This window comes from Psilocybe cubensis, chromosome 7 (assembly GCF_017499595.1).
Source record: "Psilocybe cubensis strain MGC-MH-2018 chromosome 7, whole genome shotgun sequence".
Taxonomy (NCBI): Eukaryota; Fungi; Basidiomycota; class Agaricomycetes; order Agaricales; family Agrocybaceae; genus Psilocybe; species Psilocybe cubensis.
In genome coordinates, this window is record NC_063005.1 from 480,482 (window position 1) to 501,084 (window position 20,603).

The 20,603-nt window shown below is 46.1% G+C and overlaps 7 protein-coding genes across 7 annotated transcripts; 2 read left to right on the plus strand and 5 right to left on the minus strand.

Moving 5' to 3' along the window:
* Positions 1-1,611: 1,611 nt before the first annotated feature.
* Positions 1,612-2,175, plus strand: JR316_0007697 (uncharacterized protein; the record flags this gene model as incomplete). The annotated part of the gene is made up of 2 exons (XM_047893428.1): positions 1,612-1,732; positions 2,027-2,175. The coding sequence occupies 2 exons, from the start codon at positions 1,612-1,614 to the stop codon at positions 2,173-2,175; spliced, it is 270 nt and encodes an 89-aa protein (XP_047746743.1).
* A 2,019-nt stretch (positions 2,176-4,194) lies between these two features.
* Positions 4,195-7,839, plus strand: JR316_0007698 (uncharacterized protein; the record flags this gene model as incomplete). The annotated part of the gene is made up of 12 exons (XM_047893429.1): positions 4,195-4,242; positions 4,295-4,931; positions 4,995-5,142; positions 5,218-5,452; positions 5,517-5,661; positions 5,717-6,247; positions 6,314-6,394; positions 6,451-6,493; positions 6,565-6,801; positions 6,941-7,053; positions 7,221-7,402; positions 7,732-7,839. 12 exons carry the CDS (start codon positions 4,195-4,197, stop codon positions 7,837-7,839), a joined length of 2,508 nt encoding a protein of 835 aa, XP_047746744.1.
* Positions 7,840-10,231: 2,392 nt separating this feature from the next.
* On the minus strand, positions 10,232-12,624 carry JR316_0007699 (Laccase-2; the record flags this gene model as incomplete). The annotated part of the gene is made up of 14 exons (XM_047893430.1): positions 10,232-10,290; positions 10,346-10,404; positions 10,463-10,486; positions 10,553-10,704; positions 10,759-10,779; positions 10,846-11,403; positions 11,476-11,674; positions 11,738-11,765; positions 11,827-11,843; positions 11,913-11,982; positions 12,034-12,181; positions 12,245-12,313; positions 12,377-12,443; positions 12,497-12,624. The coding sequence occupies 14 exons, from the start codon at positions 12,622-12,624 to the stop codon at positions 10,232-10,234; spliced, it is 1,599 nt and encodes a 532-aa protein (XP_047746745.1).
* A 1,592-nt stretch (positions 12,625-14,216) lies between these two features.
* Positions 14,217-15,709, minus strand: JR316_0007700 (NADH:flavin oxidoreductase; the record flags this gene model as incomplete). Its single annotated transcript, XM_047893431.1, has 4 exons — positions 14,217-14,747; positions 14,860-15,359; positions 15,418-15,481; positions 15,536-15,709. The coding sequence occupies 4 exons, from the start codon at positions 15,707-15,709 to the stop codon at positions 14,217-14,219; spliced, it is 1,269 nt and encodes a 422-aa protein (XP_047746746.1).
* A 297-nt stretch (positions 15,710-16,006) lies between these two features.
* JR316_0007701 (Aldehyde dehydrogenase) lies at positions 16,007-18,127 on the minus strand (the record flags this gene model as incomplete). The annotated part of the gene is made up of 13 exons (XM_047893432.1): positions 16,007-16,050; positions 16,109-16,260; positions 16,322-16,354; positions 16,410-16,534; positions 16,595-16,675; positions 16,729-16,909; positions 16,957-17,184; positions 17,239-17,326; positions 17,383-17,426; positions 17,501-17,596; positions 17,659-17,709; positions 17,774-18,033; positions 18,086-18,127. The coding sequence occupies 13 exons, from the start codon at positions 18,125-18,127 to the stop codon at positions 16,007-16,009; spliced, it is 1,425 nt and encodes a 474-aa protein (XP_047746747.1).
* A 650-nt stretch (positions 18,128-18,777) lies between these two features.
* On the minus strand, positions 18,778-19,398 carry JR316_0007702 (putative N-acetyltransferase p20; the record flags this gene model as incomplete). The annotated part of the gene is made up of 2 exons (XM_047893433.1): positions 18,778-19,228; positions 19,289-19,398. The coding sequence occupies 2 exons, from the start codon at positions 19,396-19,398 to the stop codon at positions 18,778-18,780; spliced, it is 561 nt and encodes a 186-aa protein (XP_047746748.1).
* A 389-nt stretch (positions 19,399-19,787) lies between these two features.
* JR316_0007703 (putative N-acetyltransferase p20) lies at positions 19,788-20,596 on the minus strand (the record flags this gene model as incomplete). The annotated part of the gene is made up of 3 exons (XM_047893434.1): positions 19,788-20,238; positions 20,296-20,415; positions 20,505-20,596. 3 exons carry the CDS (start codon positions 20,594-20,596, stop codon positions 19,788-19,790), a joined length of 663 nt encoding a protein of 220 aa, XP_047746749.1.
* Positions 20,597-20,603: the final 7 nt, after the last annotated feature.

Consider the following 20,603-nt stretch of genomic DNA (forward strand, 5'->3'; position numbering starts at 1 on the left):
CTCGGTTCCCGATTGGTGGTGATATCGGGGCCAGTGTGGATTTTTCCTTTGATTACAGCTGCGACAAATTTTGAGCACTTTGAACCCACACCACAACCATACGCACACGGAGGCAAATGAACGCGTTAAAATAAAACAAGAAAATGAATGGCGACGATGGTGACGGTGACGGAAGCGTCGAAGGAGAATGATGTGACAATGACGCGTGCCAGGCACCACTGGTATCATTATCAAATTTGATATTATTGTTACTACCCCCTTTTTTTCCCTCTGCCTCGGACTTCTAGAGCGAGTGCACAGTGCACTCATCCCACCAGAAACGTTCATCATATCGTTCTACGTTTTTCACCGACATGTATATCTTTGCCATACGACAGCACGAGCGTATACGTCCCCACCGACACACGACGATGACAGCGACACAATACGACAATATAAAGAAATGGAAGGATGGAAAGCAGTAAGCTAAATCTGACGTTCTGGATGACATGTACACTGATGTCATACATGCGTTCTATTTAGTACCATCCATATCAGGGCCTGCTCCCTCCTTATCAGAAGATGATGCGGAGGGTAAAAACGTTTTTCTGATGAGGGACCTCGGACACTTGGGTGATGCGTTTTCTTCTGCTTTAGGTTGGGAATTGGGAATTGGGAATCGAGATTGAGTATGATTGACTTTCTTTGGATTTTTTCCAGGTGCAATGGACAGGATATGGATAGATATTGGATATTGGACAGAGAACACTTGGTTGCGATGGGATCATCGGTTCATCCACATCTCACATTCCGTGCGTACAATAGACCACTTGCAACCCCCCTTCTCCCCCTCCCACTCCTCCGTTACCGGTTACCGAACACGATTTTGGAAATCGCGATTCCCGATTCGTGATCCATGATTTCATGGATCCGACGATGTCAATTTCCACCGCGCACATTACACACTCACACGAAGAAAAAGCCAAAAACACGATTCGATGCAATTGGACGTATCATTGTCGATGAAATGAAATGAAAAAAAGAATTAATAAATTATGATGGCCTGTGAGGGTGGTGGGAGTGGTTGCTTGTTGGCTTCACTTTCTCACTTTGCCACTTCGTCCCTTGCTTGTGCTCCTTCGCCTCTAGGTTTCTGCCCGGTCACCTCTTTCCCCCGACTTCTAACAAGCTTGCCCCCCGTCGCTTGTGTGTTTATCTGGGCTTCCCACAGGTCTCGACTCACGACGTAACTCGCGTTGCCGTGCCGCTCAGATCCCTCATCTTAACAATTCAGTCGGTATTCTGGGAACGACGATTACTTCATAACAGTCATAACAGTGATTGAATTTCGTGATTTTTGTGGGCTTGTGAAGGTTTTCTTGTTTCCCCTTTCCTCACTCCTATTCTCTTTTCTTCTCGCTACTTTCTCCTCTTTTGTTCCCTCTCTCCTGAGGATACACCTCGCCACCTGCTCTCGAGGATACGCTTCTGTTCTTAGTCCTCGGGTGATCGATCGATTCTGAGGATTGGTTTCCTCGACTTCACCCTGCTCTTCATCCCACTTCCACCTCCACATCGAACTCGAACTCGATATCGAACTTTAACCGCCCAACCCATACAACCAAGCAACAAATGGACTACGATCGCAACGATGCGCTCCTTCACTGGCTATTTCGCCAAACCCAAGGCGACGCGTGGTTTCGCCCCAACGAGGAGAATATATCTTCGGGTGTTGCACTGAGAATAAGTGATGGTGCGTTCTGTGTTTTTGGTCTCTGTAATTTTTTGTAAGATGGGTGCATGAGAGGATTTTGTGGATTTTTGTGATAATTTGAGAGAGGTGGGGAGGTTTAATGGGCTCGCTGCGCTGTGTGCCACGGTTTCAATTGGCGTTTTACCGCTAGTAAAATTGTTGCTCCCGCTCTCTCATTCTGAATATTCGACTGACATTATGACTGATTGCTGATTTTTAAATCTTTCCATTTTTTCTTTACTTTACGACCTTCGACTCTGAACTCTATAAACAAAAACCCAACAAAAATTATAGCCGCAAACGCATCTTCGCCTGAATTCCGTGTCTTCCCTTACGAAAACGCGAGCCTGGAGCCCTTCGAGACGGCCGTGTGCGCGCTCAACCCGGTCGTGGCAGTCAAAGTGCGCAGTGCGGCTGTGCATGCTGCGTTGGCGGAGGTGTAAGTTCTCTTTTTCTTGTCTTTTCTTTTCTTCTCTTTCTTTCTTTTTTTTGGTTTCTGGCGGGACGTGTTTTGTCTCCCTTTTTTCTTTCTGTGTTTTCTTTTCTTTTTCTCTCGTCACTGGTGACGACGACGAGGTCTTGGGCTATCCCAGGATGTAATAAAAACACACAAAAATTGATGCGCGAGCGTATGACGTCGTTGTTGATACACCGTCGGCATATGCGCGTGGAGTGTGGTTGTGGAGTCGGTATTTTTTCGCGGCATTTTTTATTTATTTTCTGGTTTCTGTTTTCCGTTTGTTCTATGTTTTTTTATTCGAGCTTTGTGTTTCACGGGAGGTGGAAGAGAGGAGAAGGGGGTATCGTTGTGGTCATCGATGATGCGTTTCGCTTTTTTTTGTTTTTGCTTTCATTTCTCTCGTCTCGGTCTCATCGTGGCTGGCCGCTGGCCGCTGGCGGCGGCATATACAGTGTCGCTACAAGCTACGCCACACTCGGTACCGTCGCACGTCAGCCGCCCCACCCCCACGTGTCAGACGCGTTCCGTGTGTTTCGTTTACATGGCGTGTGCCATCGCGCCATCGTGTCTTTGTTCCCCGTGCTCAGTACGTTTAGGCGCTGGGTGGTGTGGGACGGGGAACAGGACGGCGAATAGTTTTGCTTCTCCTTCTCCCTCAGTATTTTTCCTTTTGCTTTGACTTCTAGTGGCGATTCCGCCCCCACATGCCTCTTGCCTGGTGTGCGCATGAATTCTCGCCGTTCCTGGACTTGTTATTTTGGATTTGGATTCCGTTTTTTTAAAACTTGGTCATGTTCATCTCCGTTTCTGCTTTTACCCAGTGGCGGCGGCGCTGCTGCTGCTTTGTACTGCATGGTTGAAAGCGGTGGCGGGGGTCTTTCTGACCTTTGTCTTTCCATTTCTCTCTTTCTGCCTTTTTTTGCGTTTAACTTTGTTCCCGTTACCGTCATGTTCTATTTTATGCTACTTGCTAGTAGCTGCCACTAGCATGGTGGCCTGCTGTCTTGTTGTCTTGCTGTCCGCTGTCGTGCTGTCGCGAATTAGGCTGTCATATAAAATTGGAAGATGCTCGTGTTCGTGGTGGATTGGGCTGGTGGCGTTCGTTTCTCGCGTTCTTTCGTTCTTTCATTTTGTTATTCATTTTTGGTTCTGTTTTCTCTTTCTCTCCGAGTCGGTGGGCATGTTTGGAATCAGTTTGGGAAGTTCCATATTCCCATCTGAATCCAGTCCTTGGGTATTTTTGGATGTTCAAAGTTCGAAGACATGAATAGCTGCCAATGTCCCCGTCGCTCTTCCCACTTCGAAGCTCTCAACTCTCATGCCTCATGTCCCACCATCCCTCATCCTCGTCTGCGCCTCGCGTATGCCTCGAGGCTGCAGAGCTACGCGTGGGGGTACGTAGAGGTCATGGTGGGAGGGCTTGCTGCACGCTTTGCTGCAACCTCTCCATCCTTCGGGGGGAGAGGAAAAGGGGCGTTATGGACGTCATTTGCAAATTGCATCTAAAAATGGAAAATTGCGATTTGGAAATGCGGCGGAGCGGAGTCGGGTGTCGGTCCTCGGGATGACGGGATTGTCGCTCGTCGTCCCTATGCGGTCGTCAGGGCGTATAATGGATTTTTTTCATTGTGCGTTTCGAGGGGCGGGTATTTGTGCTTGTTTACGTTGTGATCGACAGCGACCAGGAATCGGCCCCCTTCTGGGTCATCTCCAGGTCAACTCCAGGTACTTTGCGATAAGCACTGGATTGGACTACGTAGATAACTTGTCGTGCCAGGCAAAAAAAAACTAGGAACTCGACAAGAACATCAACACCGACGTTTCGGCTTTTATTTTCTTTTTATTACTTTTTTTTCAACTTTATTTCGATCCATATTTTTTCGTGAGGGAACATTGTGCCCGTTGATACTGACTGTCATTTTATTCTTGCGATGTGTACAGTGGACCTGAAGATCAAAGCATCTATGTCGACTCGGAGACGCGCATTCAGATTCTGGATACAATGCTCATGCTCCCACAAGCCGATCGAGAACAATGCGCTGCATTCATAGTCAGTCCTTCCACTCGGACAAGTTTAACTTCACTAACGATCACTCTCTCAGCGCGACGAGCGCGTAATGGTCATCTGGTCCGAGTCGCTCGACCGCATCATCCCGATCTGCCAAGACTTTGAAGAGCGGCTCATCAAGCTCCTCTGGCGCTCGCGCCCCATTGCACCCTCCACCTCCTCCTCCGCGCATGGCAATGTCGGTGGCAGCGGTGGCATTGCTGGCAGCACAACGGGAAGCATTGCCGACCACTCACAAGGCAGCGCTGAGGGTCTGGCGCCGAACGGTGGCGCGGTACGTGGATCCGCGTCAGCATCGCGTCCCCCAAGTGTCACGGGACGCGCGCCGGGGTCGGTTAGGGCACTGAAGGGTTTGTATGGTGTTCAAGGCAGGGATTACGAGGACGAGCTTGCAGATGCAGCGGAGAAGGCGGCTGCAGCTGCAGCTGGTGGTACTGATAAAGAGGCGTCAAGTTCGGTGCGCGCCGCTCACGCAGGTCGAGCGCGCAAGCAGCGCTATAGGCGGACGTGGTATGGCCGCAAAGTGCCCTTGCCGAGCGTGTATTCTGCTGATGCCGATGATGGGGACGATGACGAAGATCGTGATATGGAAGGATTCAGAGGGGAAGAGAGGAGGCCTGTCAGGCTTTATGCACCGCTGTATAATGGGCTTGCAGCTGGTATCGCGTTGGGTGCGTATTTGGCTTGTTTATGTGTTGGGCGGTGGAGAAGGTGTGATTAATGCTACCTTACAGTGTTTGTTGGGAACTCTTTTAGGACGCTACTCATGGAATGGTGGTTGGACCATAACTTTACACGGTTCGCTTTGGTCGTTGTCATTCCCCTGTTGTATTGCGTCTCTATGTTCTTTGCACTACAAATCGTGCAAAACGTTACAATGATGTGCGTTCCATCTACCTTTCTGACAAAATTGAAAAAAGTATTTATTACTTATGTTGACTTTGGATCGATGTATAGGATCGGCCCAATTGCACACTACCACCAAAATTCAAAGTATTATTCTGCGGTCCGCCCAAAGCCAAACAAGGTCGTCGACAACAACCTCCCGCACATCACTATTCAGATGCCAGTTTATAAAGAAAGTCTCGAGACTGTGCTCGCTCCTAGTATCAGAAGCTTGAAGAAGGCGATGCAGACCTACGCGAGGCAGGGAGGGACCAGTACGATTTTCATTAATGATGATGGGCTTCGGGTGAGTGCCAAGTCTTTCTTCGATAACTTTGTATGAAGTGACGTTGACGGTTATATCGGACTAGTTATTGTCCCCTGCTGAGAGAGATGAGAGGCTTGCATTCTATGCGAATCATAATATCGGATGGGTGGCTCGTCCGAAGCATGATCCTGCTCCCGACGGCTTCAAGCGTGCTGGAAGGTTCAAAAAAGCATCGAATATGAATTATGGTGAATATATTTCACTATTCCACTGCATATACTGACTAATCGTAACCTTATACAGGTCTTGCACTCTCTTTGAAAATGGAAAAGCACCTCGAGACTCTCCTCACTCAGCAAACAAACTTCACCGCCAACAACCCCGGAAATATGCGTACTTCTGTCTCTACGAACGCACACGGAAGCGCCAATAGTCATGGCGCAATTGTAAATGGAACAGGAGAAAAGCCGAACGGGCAGGGTGAACCGATACAGTATGGAATTCAATACCAGAACCGGGACGGCGACGAATCCGTCGTATGGGGTCACGCAGGAAACGGGGGCGGCGCCGGGTCTGGACACGCGCCTGCACCTGGGCTTCTGGGTTTAGGTGATGAGGATCTCGAGGAGAAGGCGCTCGGCATGGCTATTGAAGAGACGTGGGAGGAGAGCGGACGTAAATGGCGCCCGTGGGCTGCGAATGGCCGCGCGACGAGGATTGGCGAATTTGTGCTCATTGTGGATTCGGACACGGTCGTTCCTGAGGATTGTCTGCGTGATGCAGCGCGGGAGATGAGGGCATGCCCTACGGTTGCGATTATCCAGCATGAAAGCGGTAAATTCTTTAATTTATTATTCTCACCTCCCCGTTTCTCAAAGGTTTGACCGTTGGCTGGGATAGATGTCATGCAGGTCGCCCATCATTACTTTGAAAACGGAATTGCGTACTTCACGAGGCGCATCAACAGGTGTATATCGATCTGTGAGTCCCGCGTCGTGTGCCTCGGCCCCGGAAGATTCTGAGCTTTATTCCAATAGCATGTGCCAACGGCGAAGTCGCTCCGTTTATGGGACATAATGCGTGAGTAATATCTTAATCAAATTTTTACTTCCTAGAGATCTTTTGCCATGATCGTGCTGATGATGGTTTAGCTTTTTACGCTGGAAAGCTATTCAAGATGCAGCGTTCATCGACCCAGCAGATGGCAAGGAGAAGATATGGTCCGAGTCCAACGTGTCCGAGGACTTCGACATGGCTCTCCGACTCATTTTGAAGGGATACATTGTCCGATGGGCCACGTACTCCAAGGGCGGATTCAAAGAAGGTGTCTCGCTCAGTGTGGATGACGAATTAAATCGGTGGCAAAAATATTCCTATGGATGCAACGAGTGAGTTCTCGTCTTCTTGATTTCGCATTTCTGTGTGCAATTTCCATTTTTCGAACGTCGAGTGTTCCGCCTTGCGATTTATTCGTCTCCGCCACGCACTTATTGGCCTTGCTGACGGGTTCCTTTGATTATCTTATAGGCTCCTGTTTAATCCTCTGGTGGAATGGTGGCGCAAAGGACCTATCAATCGCCAAATCCACAAGTTCTTGTGGTCCAGGGCGCCTCTGCACTATAAGATTTCAATGTTATCATGTACGTTTCTTTTACACAGCGCAATTATTCCGGTACTAACACATCCTCTTCTCTCCCTGCTGTTACGTTCGGAATGTCGTCTCTCTACAGACATGTTCTCCTATTGTGAGTCTTCCGCAAAGCCCTCAATCAAACGATCGTTGTTATTAATCAATTTTATTTTTCAGACGGTATCGCAGCGTCGATAACGATATCACTCATCAATTACGTGTTGCTGGGCTTCCAATTCCCAGTTGATGGCTTCTTCATGCACAGTTTCGAAATCTTCCTTGCGACGACGGTCGTGTTCTGGGGATCCGGAACGGTTGGGTACACGCTGCTTGAGTATCGTCTCGGACACAAGAAACTGGTGAGTAACGGGAACAGGCTCACTGACCCCGATAAACCCTTTCATTTCCTTATCCTATTTCTGACGCTCATTATTTGCTTGTTGCTCCCCTTCTATCGCATGTGTCATTTGACTTTAGCTTTCTGCACTATTCGAAAACCTAATGTGGATTCCATTCTTGTGAGTATTGCTTTTTCATATATGCACGCTCTTAAATCATCGCCGACGTGGGAGGGAGTCATTGTGCGACGACATGCGTTTGTTTTACTTGCAGAGTTCATTTTTGCTGACGTGCCTTGTGTATCGGTAGCTTCTTCTTCTTTGGGGGTCTCTCGATACCTGTCACCCAGGCGATCCTAGCTCATCTGTTTTCGTACAACATTCAATGGTCCGCGACGATCAAAGAAGTCGAGCGCTCGAATTTCTTCAAGGAAATCCCAAAGATCGCTCGGAGGTGAGTCGTACATTACTCCTTGCCGTACATTCCACCTAAATTGTCTTGTTATGTGATAGATTTTGGTTCCCTTTGCTGCTCTCCGTTGTTATCATAATGACTATGATAATTTTATCGACGTCGCTAGTGCCATTACAGTGGCGAATCGAAGGTTCTGCTTGGGCTATTATTCTCCCTCTCTCGTGAGTGCCAAACTCGCTTCTTGTACACAGCTCTAGGCATTGACATCACGGCGTCTTTCTTTCATAGCCTTTCCGCAGCATGTCATATTTTGTTCCCAGTGAGCACCACATTTTCCCATGAATGTTTATTTTATTATCTGTTTCTCATGCTCATTATGTTATTTTACCCTTCGCGGTATCAGGTCGTACTTAACCCCTGGCTTATGGTGTTTTCCTACTAACTTCTTAACCATGGACAAATCTTTTTTGTTCTCAAGGATTTCTCGAGACTTGAAGTGCACCCCGTTCCTATTTATGCCCTACTCTTAACTTCCGAACCTGGACAATTAGTACTTTACGTTAAAATATTCTCACCATTTCATACACAGCATTCATCTCCGTCTCTTTACCTTCCTTTACGATGTTTAGACAATTTTTATTTCCGATTTTCTTCACCATCTTTTTGTGACATGTTATTCTTCTGCAACACTAGATTTACCAAAGGTTCCATTCCACCTGTTTCATGCTTTCAAGGACTTTACATATACCTCTTTACATGCTTCCCTTCGCCAATTTTGCTGGTGAATTGCATGAACGTAACGCGATATACCACGATCAATGTTTATTTTCAGTTCTGCGTCTTCTTCGATGCTTGTAGTTTATAATTACAAGCGAAGCTAAAGCAACTTTCTCTAGGGGTGAAAATCAGGACCCGTGAAGCTCCCGTACAGGCATGTCCGGATTTTCGCGGATTTGAGGCCATTATCTAAGAGCGGTAGACGATGGAAATCAACGGAAACGCACAGTAGTAAATCGAAGCAAGATTACATTTCCTATATACAGCATATTGGTGAAACTTGAAGACGTCTTTTCTCTGCTACCCTGACATATTTCTTCACTATCCTGATAACTAGTAATGGAGGTTCCACCTCCTCAAAATCCTTCCCCTCGAGGCCTGCAACACCTAAATATCTACTCCATATGTTTCTTTTGCAATCAATTGATGAGTTGTCGAGCCGTCGAGTGGTTTTGCAAGCTCGCCTCGCAGGGCTGAAAAAAAATTCCTAATCGGGAAAGCCCCTATCGGGCATTGTCCGGTTTCGCGGATTTGAGGGCAAAAATTGGGATCCCAGGCGGACATGCTTATAGGGGAGCTTCCCAGGTCCTTGAAAATCGCGCAAAAACAAGGCTAAATTTTCGAAATAAGGCTTTCAACCATTTGAATCGTTTATCGTTTATAAACTTTATATCCTGCGTCTACATTTTGTTTAGTTTGCGAACCGTGGTAAACAGTTCACAAACGTTTGTAAACGGTTCAAAAAGTTGGAGATTTTGTCCTAAACAACTTCCCTTTTTGAACAGTACTGGGTTCATATCATATCAAATTTGATTTTCTATACCAAAGTAATATGTCAAGATTCCCGTTGTGGTATAGTTAGTGTTCCAATTTGATGGCAAATTCCCTGATGTGGTAGGCGCACCTGGACACATCTAAGGACAAGATAAGGTCAAGCGATTGAATCAAAATCTTAGTACTGTATATTCAACTTTAGGCTTGGGTTCATATGAGTTAAAAGCAAAGTCGACTATACACAAAGAATCTAATAAGACTGGTAGAGATTATCTTACGCAATTTTTAATTCCGTTTCTCTGCATTTCCAGCGAGTCTTGTTCACCCAAGATCCATCGACTCGCATACAGCGCTAGTAATGGCCAGCGCAGAAGGATGAGTTCAAAGTAAAAATGACACAATCTCGCACGGAGAATCTACAGTCAAAACTAAAAGAAAATAAACGAGGTTGGATATTCATATATCTACTACTGAATTCAAACGGCATCCCCCCCACTGCGTCCGGGGTCCCTACTGACATTGACTGACATTCTCGACATGTCAAAAAAAGGGAGCCTTTCCCTTATCTTCCCAGACCGACGCGACTGACGTCCTGACGTCAGAAACTACGAAATAAATACTAGAAAGCCTCGAATATTCGCACATCAATGAGTCATTGAAATGTTCGCCCAGATGTTATGAGTTACATTTTTCCCAATGCACTGTTAAAAGGTTTGTAAACTCAAGCAACACGCGTGGTGTCATTTTTGAATGGATTTGTATTGATTTCCAGCCTTAAATAATTCTATCTACCAGTTTATACTGCCCTTTCTCCGCCTTTGATTAAGAGACAGTTTGAAATTACGCTGGCCCATTAGGGGACTTCAAACGCTTGATTTCTTCGTTCAATTAAATGTCTGAGGGGGAAGGGCGTTGTATATCGGACAGAGCTCGTCATAAGCCGCTGTAACATAGAATGTTAATTGATATAATGATTAAGACAGATTGACGAGGCTTACGAGGAGGGTTAAAAGTTTCAATCTCTGGTATATTTTCTGCGAAAACGACAGCGAGACCCCTGATGAAGATTTAAGTTTAGTGACTCTACTAGTATTCCATCTGTATAATTAACTCACAATTGAAGGTGCCAGTCAATGTGGCTGGGTGCAGGAAGTTCCATCAGTCAGTGACACCGATATATGGAGAGATAGCCATATCGTACTTACCAATGCATAATCCAGGGACCTGAGTTGTCGGTGACGAAGCGAATAGTGACTCTATCATCCTTTGAAGACCCGAGGCTGACCACGTCACGGATTACCGGGTTGTCGTAGTTGTCGACGCTGCTACCTGCGCTGCGAATAACATAGAAATTGTGCTAAAATACACTTATTAGAGATAAATGTTATTCAATGCATTTGACTGCACTCACCCCGTGCAGATGAATTGGGTGCTAAACAAATAGACGATTAAGCAAAAACAGTGCTCAAGGAAGGAGTTGGAGAGAACAAAAACGCACTGGACTCCCACCCGATCCCCCGGGCATTGTAATCTCCACCACCTTATTTGGTGGAAGCTCGAATACATTTCCTGCTGGCAGTAGCTCCTGCGGCGTATACTTCTTGCTCAGAATCTGTAGCAGGACCGGCAACGGCGGCGGCACAAACGTGCCCACAGCCGTTCCATTGCTGATCGTGAACTTGCTTTGCGCACCGCCGACAAACGTGATGTCCAGCTGCATATTTACGTCCGCCGCACCGCGTGCATGAACGCCTGGGGCACCTGTACCCGCGCCCGTGTCAAGCGGGTGCAGATTGGTCTCGAGCATAGGCGCGAAACTGTGAGGCGCTGGAACGGCAAAATCCGGGTCCTGATCCGACGCGCCGACATAACGCAAAATCGCAGTGTTTGTGCCGCCCTCGAACCCAGCGTGCCCCAGGTTCGGGACTGCGCGGATAATGTAGTTATCAACGGCCTGGTCGGCATGCAGCACAAACGAGTACCGCTGCCCCGCAAATATCTGGATCGAGTCCACCTCGAGCGGCTGGACGCTCACACCGTCGACTTCAATGATGGTCTGTTATTAGCACGTCGGCTGGTTAGTATTTTGAATGCTCAAGTGGAATATGTTAACGCTACTGCGGCGCACCATGGTATGCCCGTCGATGCTAAAGTTGTAGTTGGGGTCGCAGGACATCGAGACGAGGCGGAAGCGATACCGAATGTCTTCAGCGACATTGATGACGGTCAGTGGGGACGCTGGACCATTGAAGGCGCGTCCTAATCCGTTGACGAGTGTCGCATTGGGAGTCGGAAAGTTTCCAGCGGATGGGGCCGGCTTCTCGTACCTAGCGCCGGGCAGAAATTTCAGTTGTTAGCATAGTGTATGCCAAGTTAAGCAAAGGCGTTACCAGTCGGAGAGTGTAATGACGGTCGACTCTGTTAAATGAAAATGAGTACACATCCTAGGTACGGTAGTGTTTCCCTCATTTGAGCTCACCATCGTCAACATCGTACCTGAAACGTACAACGGAAAATTTCCATAAATCCTCAGAGCCAGAAAAAGTAAGCTATGCATTCACTTACTTTGACTTGTGTGGGTCATCAGGATCATAAACAACCATAGGTCCTCGCAGACCATCACAGTATTGTGTTTCTTGATTGTCAATTGTAAGCACATATTCATCGTTTAACTCAGAGGGCTTACCATGGTGAGAATGATACCAGTACGTGCCTGCCTGATCTGCAGCGGAAAATTGGTACATGAATGAATGACCTGGGGCAATGGGGCATTGATTGACGCCAACTGGGCCATCTGCCCAGGTAGTCCCCTTTTGAAAAAATCCATGCCAATGCTGTGGAAAGAGGTGAAATTTTGGTCTGTGAAAATACTTATACTTGTGGAACACTGTACACACAATGCTCGTGCTCGTCAACATAGACGTGTCCGTCAATTGGTCAATAACATTAATTGCAAATGTGTCTCCCTAATGTATAGTGAAAATTTAATGTCAGTATTGATGTCTTTACAAAAATTAATGGATTTTTACCTTGTTTGCAGTGATGAGAGGACCAGGAAATTGCAGAGTACTCGGGGAAGCCCCTGCAAGAACAGCACTGGGCATACATTTGTTATTATACATCTGGCTTCAAAATTTGTAGGCACATACGAGCGATTGTAGCCATTCGGAGAGATGCCTTTATTAGCAATATACAAGTCAGTTGAAGGCCCTATTGCTGCAAAGGCCCCTGTCGCAGAAAATGCGAAGAAAGATAATGCGCTTGAAATTGCAATCATAAGAAGATTTAGCCTGCAGTGATTGTATGGGTGGGATGAAAATTTATCCCTCTAATACTCATTCTCTTTATACTCAACGGGTACTGGAGATATGTAAACAGGATTTCCGATGGAAATGGATGACTTTCTGCTTTACGCATCTCGCAACTTCCAATAATCCTGGTCTCTCAGGATATCAATGCATATCGTATACATTCCCTAAGCTGTACATATGCCCCATATAGCACCCAGGATGCAAAAGGAACAATTCACTTCCTTCGGGTACGTGTAGGACAGTTTCTTTCCCTGACATTACGAACCTGCATTGAACCGTCGCAAGAGCATTGCTAATCTCACTGGAACAATACAAGAGCCCCGTGTATCCGGTAAATATGCTACGATAGCTAAACAATCTCTGTCTTTCTGGTCAATCGGATCATTGATAATGCCCAACTACTTAACACGGCGCTAATCTTTCACTGACGAAGATTGACAATGCTATTCTATTTTTAGACAGAGAACCTTGCTACTGCCACACTCGAGTACCTCGATAACCTGGGAGTATTTTTCTTGGATTGATATACCTCAATAAATTGTGAAAACTCTCCTTGATCCTTGCTCCAGACCTTTCGGAATACTGTTTTGCGACGGTCCCGTCACTGAGGCATAGTTCCATGGGGTATATCGCCATGACTTACCGGGAATCTATGAATAGTAAAGACTTGGCAATCCTGCATACGATTCTGTTGTGTTTGATTTCTGTCACTTCATTCTGTGTGAGGGAGATGACATCGGCTAGCCAACGGTCATCTAGTAGTTATGAAACCGCAAGTCGACGGTCAGATACGGAATTTGATTTATGGATGAAAGGTTCAACATTGATATGAAAACCCGTTATTACTTAACAAAAATTCTACAGTAAAACGTTGAAAAAAGGTCTTACTTCCTACCCAAGCTCGGAACGGATTCAGTCAGCAAATGCTCGCCGTTTTCACCACTAATTCGTTTTACCCACCTTCGTTTCTCGTAAATTTAAACTATAGGCTGATTTTATACTACAGTAATTATAGCTTTCTACTTGACAAAAACGATGGAGAAATGCGCAAAATAATGTGTGTCAAAAAACGATCCTTTCTCAATAAATCAATGCCAGTGAAAACTTGGTGAACACGAACGCATGGTCGATAATTGCACTGACCAAAAGCCAGGAACCAACTTAAGCTGGTTTTTTATTAAAATTCCCACATAAAATTAAGTCCTCATGTCTCGTTTCTAAACTGGTGTACAATTCCTCCTACAAAACACGGTTTCAAATCAAATACGTTCGGAGAATCTTCGGAGCGCAGAGATGGAGATCCACCTTGACAACCTCAACATACGTTAGTAAACTGTGACCTTCAGGTTCATCGTATGTAATGCTACAAATGCATATACATAGACGGGAAATCAGTGAAATGTGGGAGCATACCGATAGCAATCTAACGAAAATTTGTACCATACGATACACCAATACCCGTAATTGTCAACCCACTTTTCAATTCTTCAAGGTGAAATGGGAAAGAATGAAACGGGTAATTTTTTAATGCGACAAACTTTCAATACGCATAAGTAACCTACGATTTAGTCGACTGCGTACCACTGGCCTTGCCGGCGCCTGTTTTCTTCCCACGTCCCTGGAAACACCATCTGATTTGATTAGCAAGGCGAATATCCACATCTCCGAATTCCTCGGCCCAACTCCAGACAAGACTTGGGTCCCGCAAAAAGTGTCGACCAACAGCAACGACGTCAGCATACCCGTCTTCAAGGAGCTTATTGGCTTGGATCCCGGACGTAATGCCTCCAACCGTGCCGACCACTAGCCGCGAAGGCGGACCTCCAAGCGTGTTGTGCATTGTAGGCGGAAGATATGGAGAGGTCGCATGCATAGCTTGCATAACAGCCTTTGAAAACGGTGCTTGATAGCCAGGTCCTCCAATTACCTTCTGCTTAGGGCTATTTCCACCAGATGACACGTCTATCAAGTCAATACCGTGCTGGTATAGGATGGGAGCAAACTGTGCGGTATCCTCGGGCCGCCATGACGGTTCATTGGGGGACGATTGCTCCAGCCACTCAGTGGCAGAAATTCTGGAACATCGAAGCTTTGAGTATTTGTGTAATGGGGGTTTATTCATGAACTAACCGCAGGAAAAGTGGCGTTGTTTGGGGTATGACGGACCTGACTCGATCGACTACCTCTAAGACAAGACGCACCCTATTCTCAAAAGAACCGCCGTATTCATCTGTCCGCTTGTTGCTCGTAGGGCAGAGAAACTCAGTCAATAAATATCCATGAGCTGCATGGATTTCAACAACGTCAAATCCTGCTTCTATAGATCGTTTGGCCCCCGCTTCGAATGCGTCAACAAGCTCCTTGATATTATCAATCGTCATTGTGACTGGATGAGGGAAATCATCTTGGTATGGAATGGCGGATGGTGCCCATGTATTATCCGGCCAACCACCAACATCCTTAGATGCCGTAGGATTACCTTGAATCCACGGTGCGACAGTGGAAGCTTTCCGGCCAGCATGGGCGAGTTGAATGCCTATTTTTTGAGACTGAGAATGTGCGAATGTCACAAGGGTTTTAAGAGTGGGGATATGATCGTCCGACCAGATCCCGACGTCTTCAGGAGTGATACGACCATTAGGGAGGACAGCGGTAGCTTCAATCATAGTATGCCCCGGACCCCGGATAAAGATTCCGCCAACTAACCATTGGTAAGTTAAGTTTCTCCAGACGTAACCTGTATTCTATTCATAACTCACGATGAGCAAGATGCCATGGGGTGGGGTGTCCATTCTCTGCTGAGTATTGGCACATTGGCGAGACCTGTTTACATTAATTCAGTACATATGATAATCTATAGCGATTAAATCAGCCCACCCATATTCTATTCTGGAATCGCACCCCTCGGATTTGGATTGGCTGAAACAACACTGGCAAATTGTGGTTTCCTTCTGATGTCGAACTTCCTGCAGGAATATCTTGAGCAGGCGTGAAATAAGGAATTTCTTTGGCGGCAACATTGGCATTAGATCTAGATGTAGTCGTGGTCATGGTGGACTGAAGTGAAACAAGAATCGAAGACAATCCTTGGCCACCTCGGTAGTTGCTCGATGGAATACCATGACGTCAAGGAACACTATCAAAAATAGTCTCAAATCGCACATCATCATGGAATACAAGTTGCGGAACAATATATTGTTGTTCCTAGAGCGAGTATTGTCCCGCTGTCAGTATCTATGAATTAGGTATGATCATAAAAATGAACCTCGTTCGATTCCTTAATAAATTTTGCGAAAACTGACAAGATTTTGTACTACACAAGTTCAAGATGTGCTAGGGAAATTTCAATCAGCGAATGAAAATCGTCTTGACTTCTGTATACGCGTTGATTGCTAGACGGTAACTTCGCTATCAGGTATAGCCTTCCTTGAAATGTCACTTGTCACTTACAATGCTCTCCAAGTTCACGTCCAATACCTGAGCCTTTCCAACCCCCGAAGCCTAGATTTGAGTCCGCAGTCCACGATGAATTAATTACAACCATCCCTGCTTCAAGGCCCTTCGCAAATCGGATGGCTCTAGAAATATCCTTGGTAAAAACACTGATCGTTGTGTATAGCAATCAGATAAAAAAACAAAACTGAATAATATGTCACAACTTACTATGATGATAGCCCATATTCAGTGTCATTCGCTCTGAAAGGTGTACCAGTTTAAATTATGAAAATCTGATCAATAGACATATTCTTGCCTTCTCAGAACCTCTTCTTCAGTTGAAAATTTATGTACGACGGCTACAGGCCCGAAAATTTCTTCCCGATTTATTCTTGCGTCGTCGCTGACATCCGTAAAGACGGTTGGCCTGACATAGTATCCCTTTGAAATCTCTGAATCAACCAAGGAATACGTGGGTAAAGAAAAGAAACCACTGCCTACCTTTTCCGAGCCTGCGACCCCTCCGGCTAACAAGTTTCCTTCCTTTTTACCGATTTCAAGGTATTCCATGACTCGGTTGTACTGTAATGCACGAGTCAGATTTTAAAGCGTGAGCACGAGTAAATCCTAAATACCTGAAGATAATCGACCATGGGGCCTGATACGTTATTTGGATCGCTCGGGTCTCCGAAGCTTATACTCTCGACGCTAGTAGCAAGCCTTTGAATGAACTTGTCGTATATAGTATCTTGAACGTATATTCTGCTCCCCGCGATACACACTTGTCCGGAGTTTGAGGTAAAGCTTGCCACAGCCCTGCACACGCATCAGCAGACATTTTAATAGAATTTATGAAAACCTACTTGGGTAGCATGTCTTCGAAATCACAATCGTCAAAGACAATGAACGGGCTTTTGCCTCCGAGCTCCAGGGTGACTGATTTTAGATTTGAACGAGCGGCGGCTTGCGCTACAGCCCTTCCGGCAGCAGGGGATCCAGTGAATGCTATCTTTCTGATGCGCATATGGGAGGATAGAAGCTCCCCGGTCTCGCGTCCACCACTGAGGATGGTTAAAATTCCATCAGGAACACTGTCATAATTATCAATGATTTGAACAGGAATGTAACGCGACTTTAAGACAAACCCAGCTTGTTTTGCCAACTTTGCAAAGACGAGGGCGTTTAACGGTGATTTCTCACTAGTCTTGATAATGCTAGCGTTCCCCGTCGCCACTGATTATTAAACTTGAGGATCGCAAGCCATGAAGTATTGATAAGAGGCAACTTACTTGCTGGGGCCGTCTTCCATGCCAGCATGCTGAGAGGGCTATTCCTGAGCATCATTTTGAAGTCATTAGTTCTACTCTTACGAATGTCGAATTCAAGTCTAGATGAAGTCATACATACCATGGAATGATCCCAGCAGTGACGCCATAAGGTTGCCGAATTTCCATTCCCACAAACCCAGGTACATTGAGACTGGTTTTACCGTGGACTTTGTCCCTATATGGCCGGCCGAGTACTTTAGTTCCTTCTAATATATCCATTGTAGCTGCAGAACGTACGCCATGCCCGCGAAGTAACGGAAAATATGCGCAAGGTAATACGCATCATTACTGTGAACGGAAACAATCCAATAAGTTAGTCAATGTTTCACTAGCGGAAAACCATTTTACAAACATGCAGTCTGACAGGATCTTCCCCATCTCAGACGATAGCACCGTCGCGATGCTATTCACATTCTCCTCCACGACATCAGCCACTTTATTCAATACCTTCGCGCGTATTGAGGGGTCCCCATTCGCCCAGGCTGGCCATGCTTTCTCCGCTTTATCAACCGCGGTGTCCACCTCACTGGCACCAGCAACATGTACCGATGCGATTGTTTCTTTTGTGGCTGGATTGATTACAGTTATCATGTCACCGTTTCCTTCAACGAACTAGAGCAGAGATTTGTTAGCATTAGACGCATGAGACAACTGATAGATTTACTTCTCCAGCAATGAAAAGACGATTTTCAAGAATGCTTGCCATGATTCTCGGTAGGCTCTTTGTGAATACAAGGGTTATTGCCTGCTAAGCACATTCCGACGAGCTTTTATACAAAACGGCAGCTCCAAAAATGTTAAAAACGACGGGCAGTACAATCTCAATTTTGTCAGCAGGTTCGCGGCAAGACTGACGTCTCCTCAAGGCATTTTGGCATGTAGAAGATTTTCGCAGTTATTGTGTTTCCGGCGCATTGCTGACAATCGATCAATTGAGTCAATGAGCTCAAATCAGGCTCAGTCCAACACATGTGAGACATCTACATGCTCGGCAGTAGTTTTTCGTCGGTACCTTGTCATCTGATCAGTACATAGGGCCAAAAAATGATGGACATATCTGCTGTTTTCCGTTGGGTGATCATATAAAATGTTCTTAACCTATGGAGGCCCGAGGGTGAAGCAAGAGGGAAACGTCATCCATGCGCCCGATAATTTTTTTGCACAATCGGCAATTTCCGTAGTCCTTAGACAGCCGAATGTGGTTCTATAGCAGACAAGGGTCGGATAACAGATTTATAGTTGAAGAGGTGCCACTTAATCGCGTTGTGGGACCTCGGTTGGTCTACAATCTGAACTTGAATTAGGCGGACGGGACGTATTGCGCGTATGAATCAATTTACGGATTTGTAAATTTTGTTAATTTGTGGGCCTTCTGACCTCCAGATAAATACTATCGCACCACCCCAAATGCGTTTCGAATGTATTCTTTGCGGACCCGATCACTACAAAACCGAGACGCTTGAGTAATCGCAGACTTGCATCGTTACGAGGATCGACATCGGCCTTGACTGAAGCATCGGGATCCTCCTCGTGTATGGCCCAAAACTGCTTGAGAAGGGCGTCAAGCGCCTCGAATGCGTACCCCTTTCCCCAATATTCCCTATTGAAGATGAAGCCAATTTCTTTTCCGTCCCATATGCCTGCCCTTCCAATCACAGGCATCGATGAACCTTCTCGGTCTTGATCAGCCTCAGACTGTGGGTCGGGCAAACAAACGGCGAAATCCAAAACTCCATTATACTGGCCCGCAATGGTAGCGTCAATAAAGTCTTTCGTTTGTTTAATATCTGTGTGCGGGGCAGTGGACCTACAAACAGCACAAGTCAACGACAGCATTCGAAGAGAAGTCGAAAAAATATAGGCGCACCAGTATTTCATTGCCTCCGGATCAGTAAACCACTTGGTGAAGGCGTCCAAATCGGTTTCTTCAACAGCTCGAAGCAGGAGGCGCTCTGTCCATATTTCTGTACGACTCATTGTATAAATGGGCTTGCTGCGACAAGAAGGCGAGGTCTTGTGTATTATATAGGTCGCTATTGGCATGCTTATGACTCGATCGTGGTTGACAGTGACTCATCTGGGGAGCATGCCATCTGATTGCCATTTAACAGCGACAACTGTACTTTCCTTGACAATCGCATCGACGACAACGGACTATTGAGGAGGGTTGTCACTGTTCATCGAACAGGTTAAAAGCCTGCTTTTTAAGGGTTCTATCGTGTATTTGCATAGATTTTAAAGCTTTTGATTGACTTCAGAACATATGCGGACTAGAAATTACCACAAGGTCAGCATCAGCGACTCAATGGTTCGCAATTTCGGCAATATTCGGACACATACCTCCAAGCTATGAGCATCGTATATAATCACCCAACCGGTCGTCTGGCCTCCAAGTAGACGCTATCACACCATCCTATATGGGTCTCGAACGTCTTTTCAGCCTTTCCGACTACTTCAAACCCCAAACGTGCGAGCAGGCGCAGACTTCTCTCATTGCGAGGGTCCACGTCGGCCTTTACTACGTCATGAGGTAGTGTCGCCCAGAAATGCTTGAGGAGAGCGTCCGCCATCTCGAACGCAAATCCTTTCCCCCAATATTGGCGATCAAGCATAAACTCGATTTCCTCTTCACCTCGTATAGCAATTCTCCCAATCACGATCATGGGTGGCCGATCTTTTGATCTACCGCGACGATTGTTTGAGACCGCGGGATCTGGAATGCACACAGAGAAGTACAAGACACCGTTATACGGGCTTTCAATAACTTCATCGAGAAAGTACTTTGTTTGCTTGATATTGGTGTGAGGGGAGAGAATTCTGAAAACAGAGTTTGTCAGAGTTGAGGACTGCTTTAAATGTTATTCAGATGCTTACTCGTATTTCATTACATCTGGATCTGAAAACCACTTGAAGTAGGCATCAAGGTCGCCGATCTGAGCTGCTCGAAGAAGCAGACGTGTTGTCCGTATCTCTGTGGGAGTCATAGAAGCACCCCTGGTTGTGTCGTCGCCCTTAAAATATACTGCATGAAAGACGATGTGACTCAACACATCTCCGTTTAGGACACCTTTTTTGGGAAGCACCTTAAAGTGCTTGTGTTCAACATCGCAGAATGAACTTCAGAGTTTGAAGGTAGTCTGAACCAAGTTTGAACTGTCGGTAGTTTTCGGTACATCGGATGA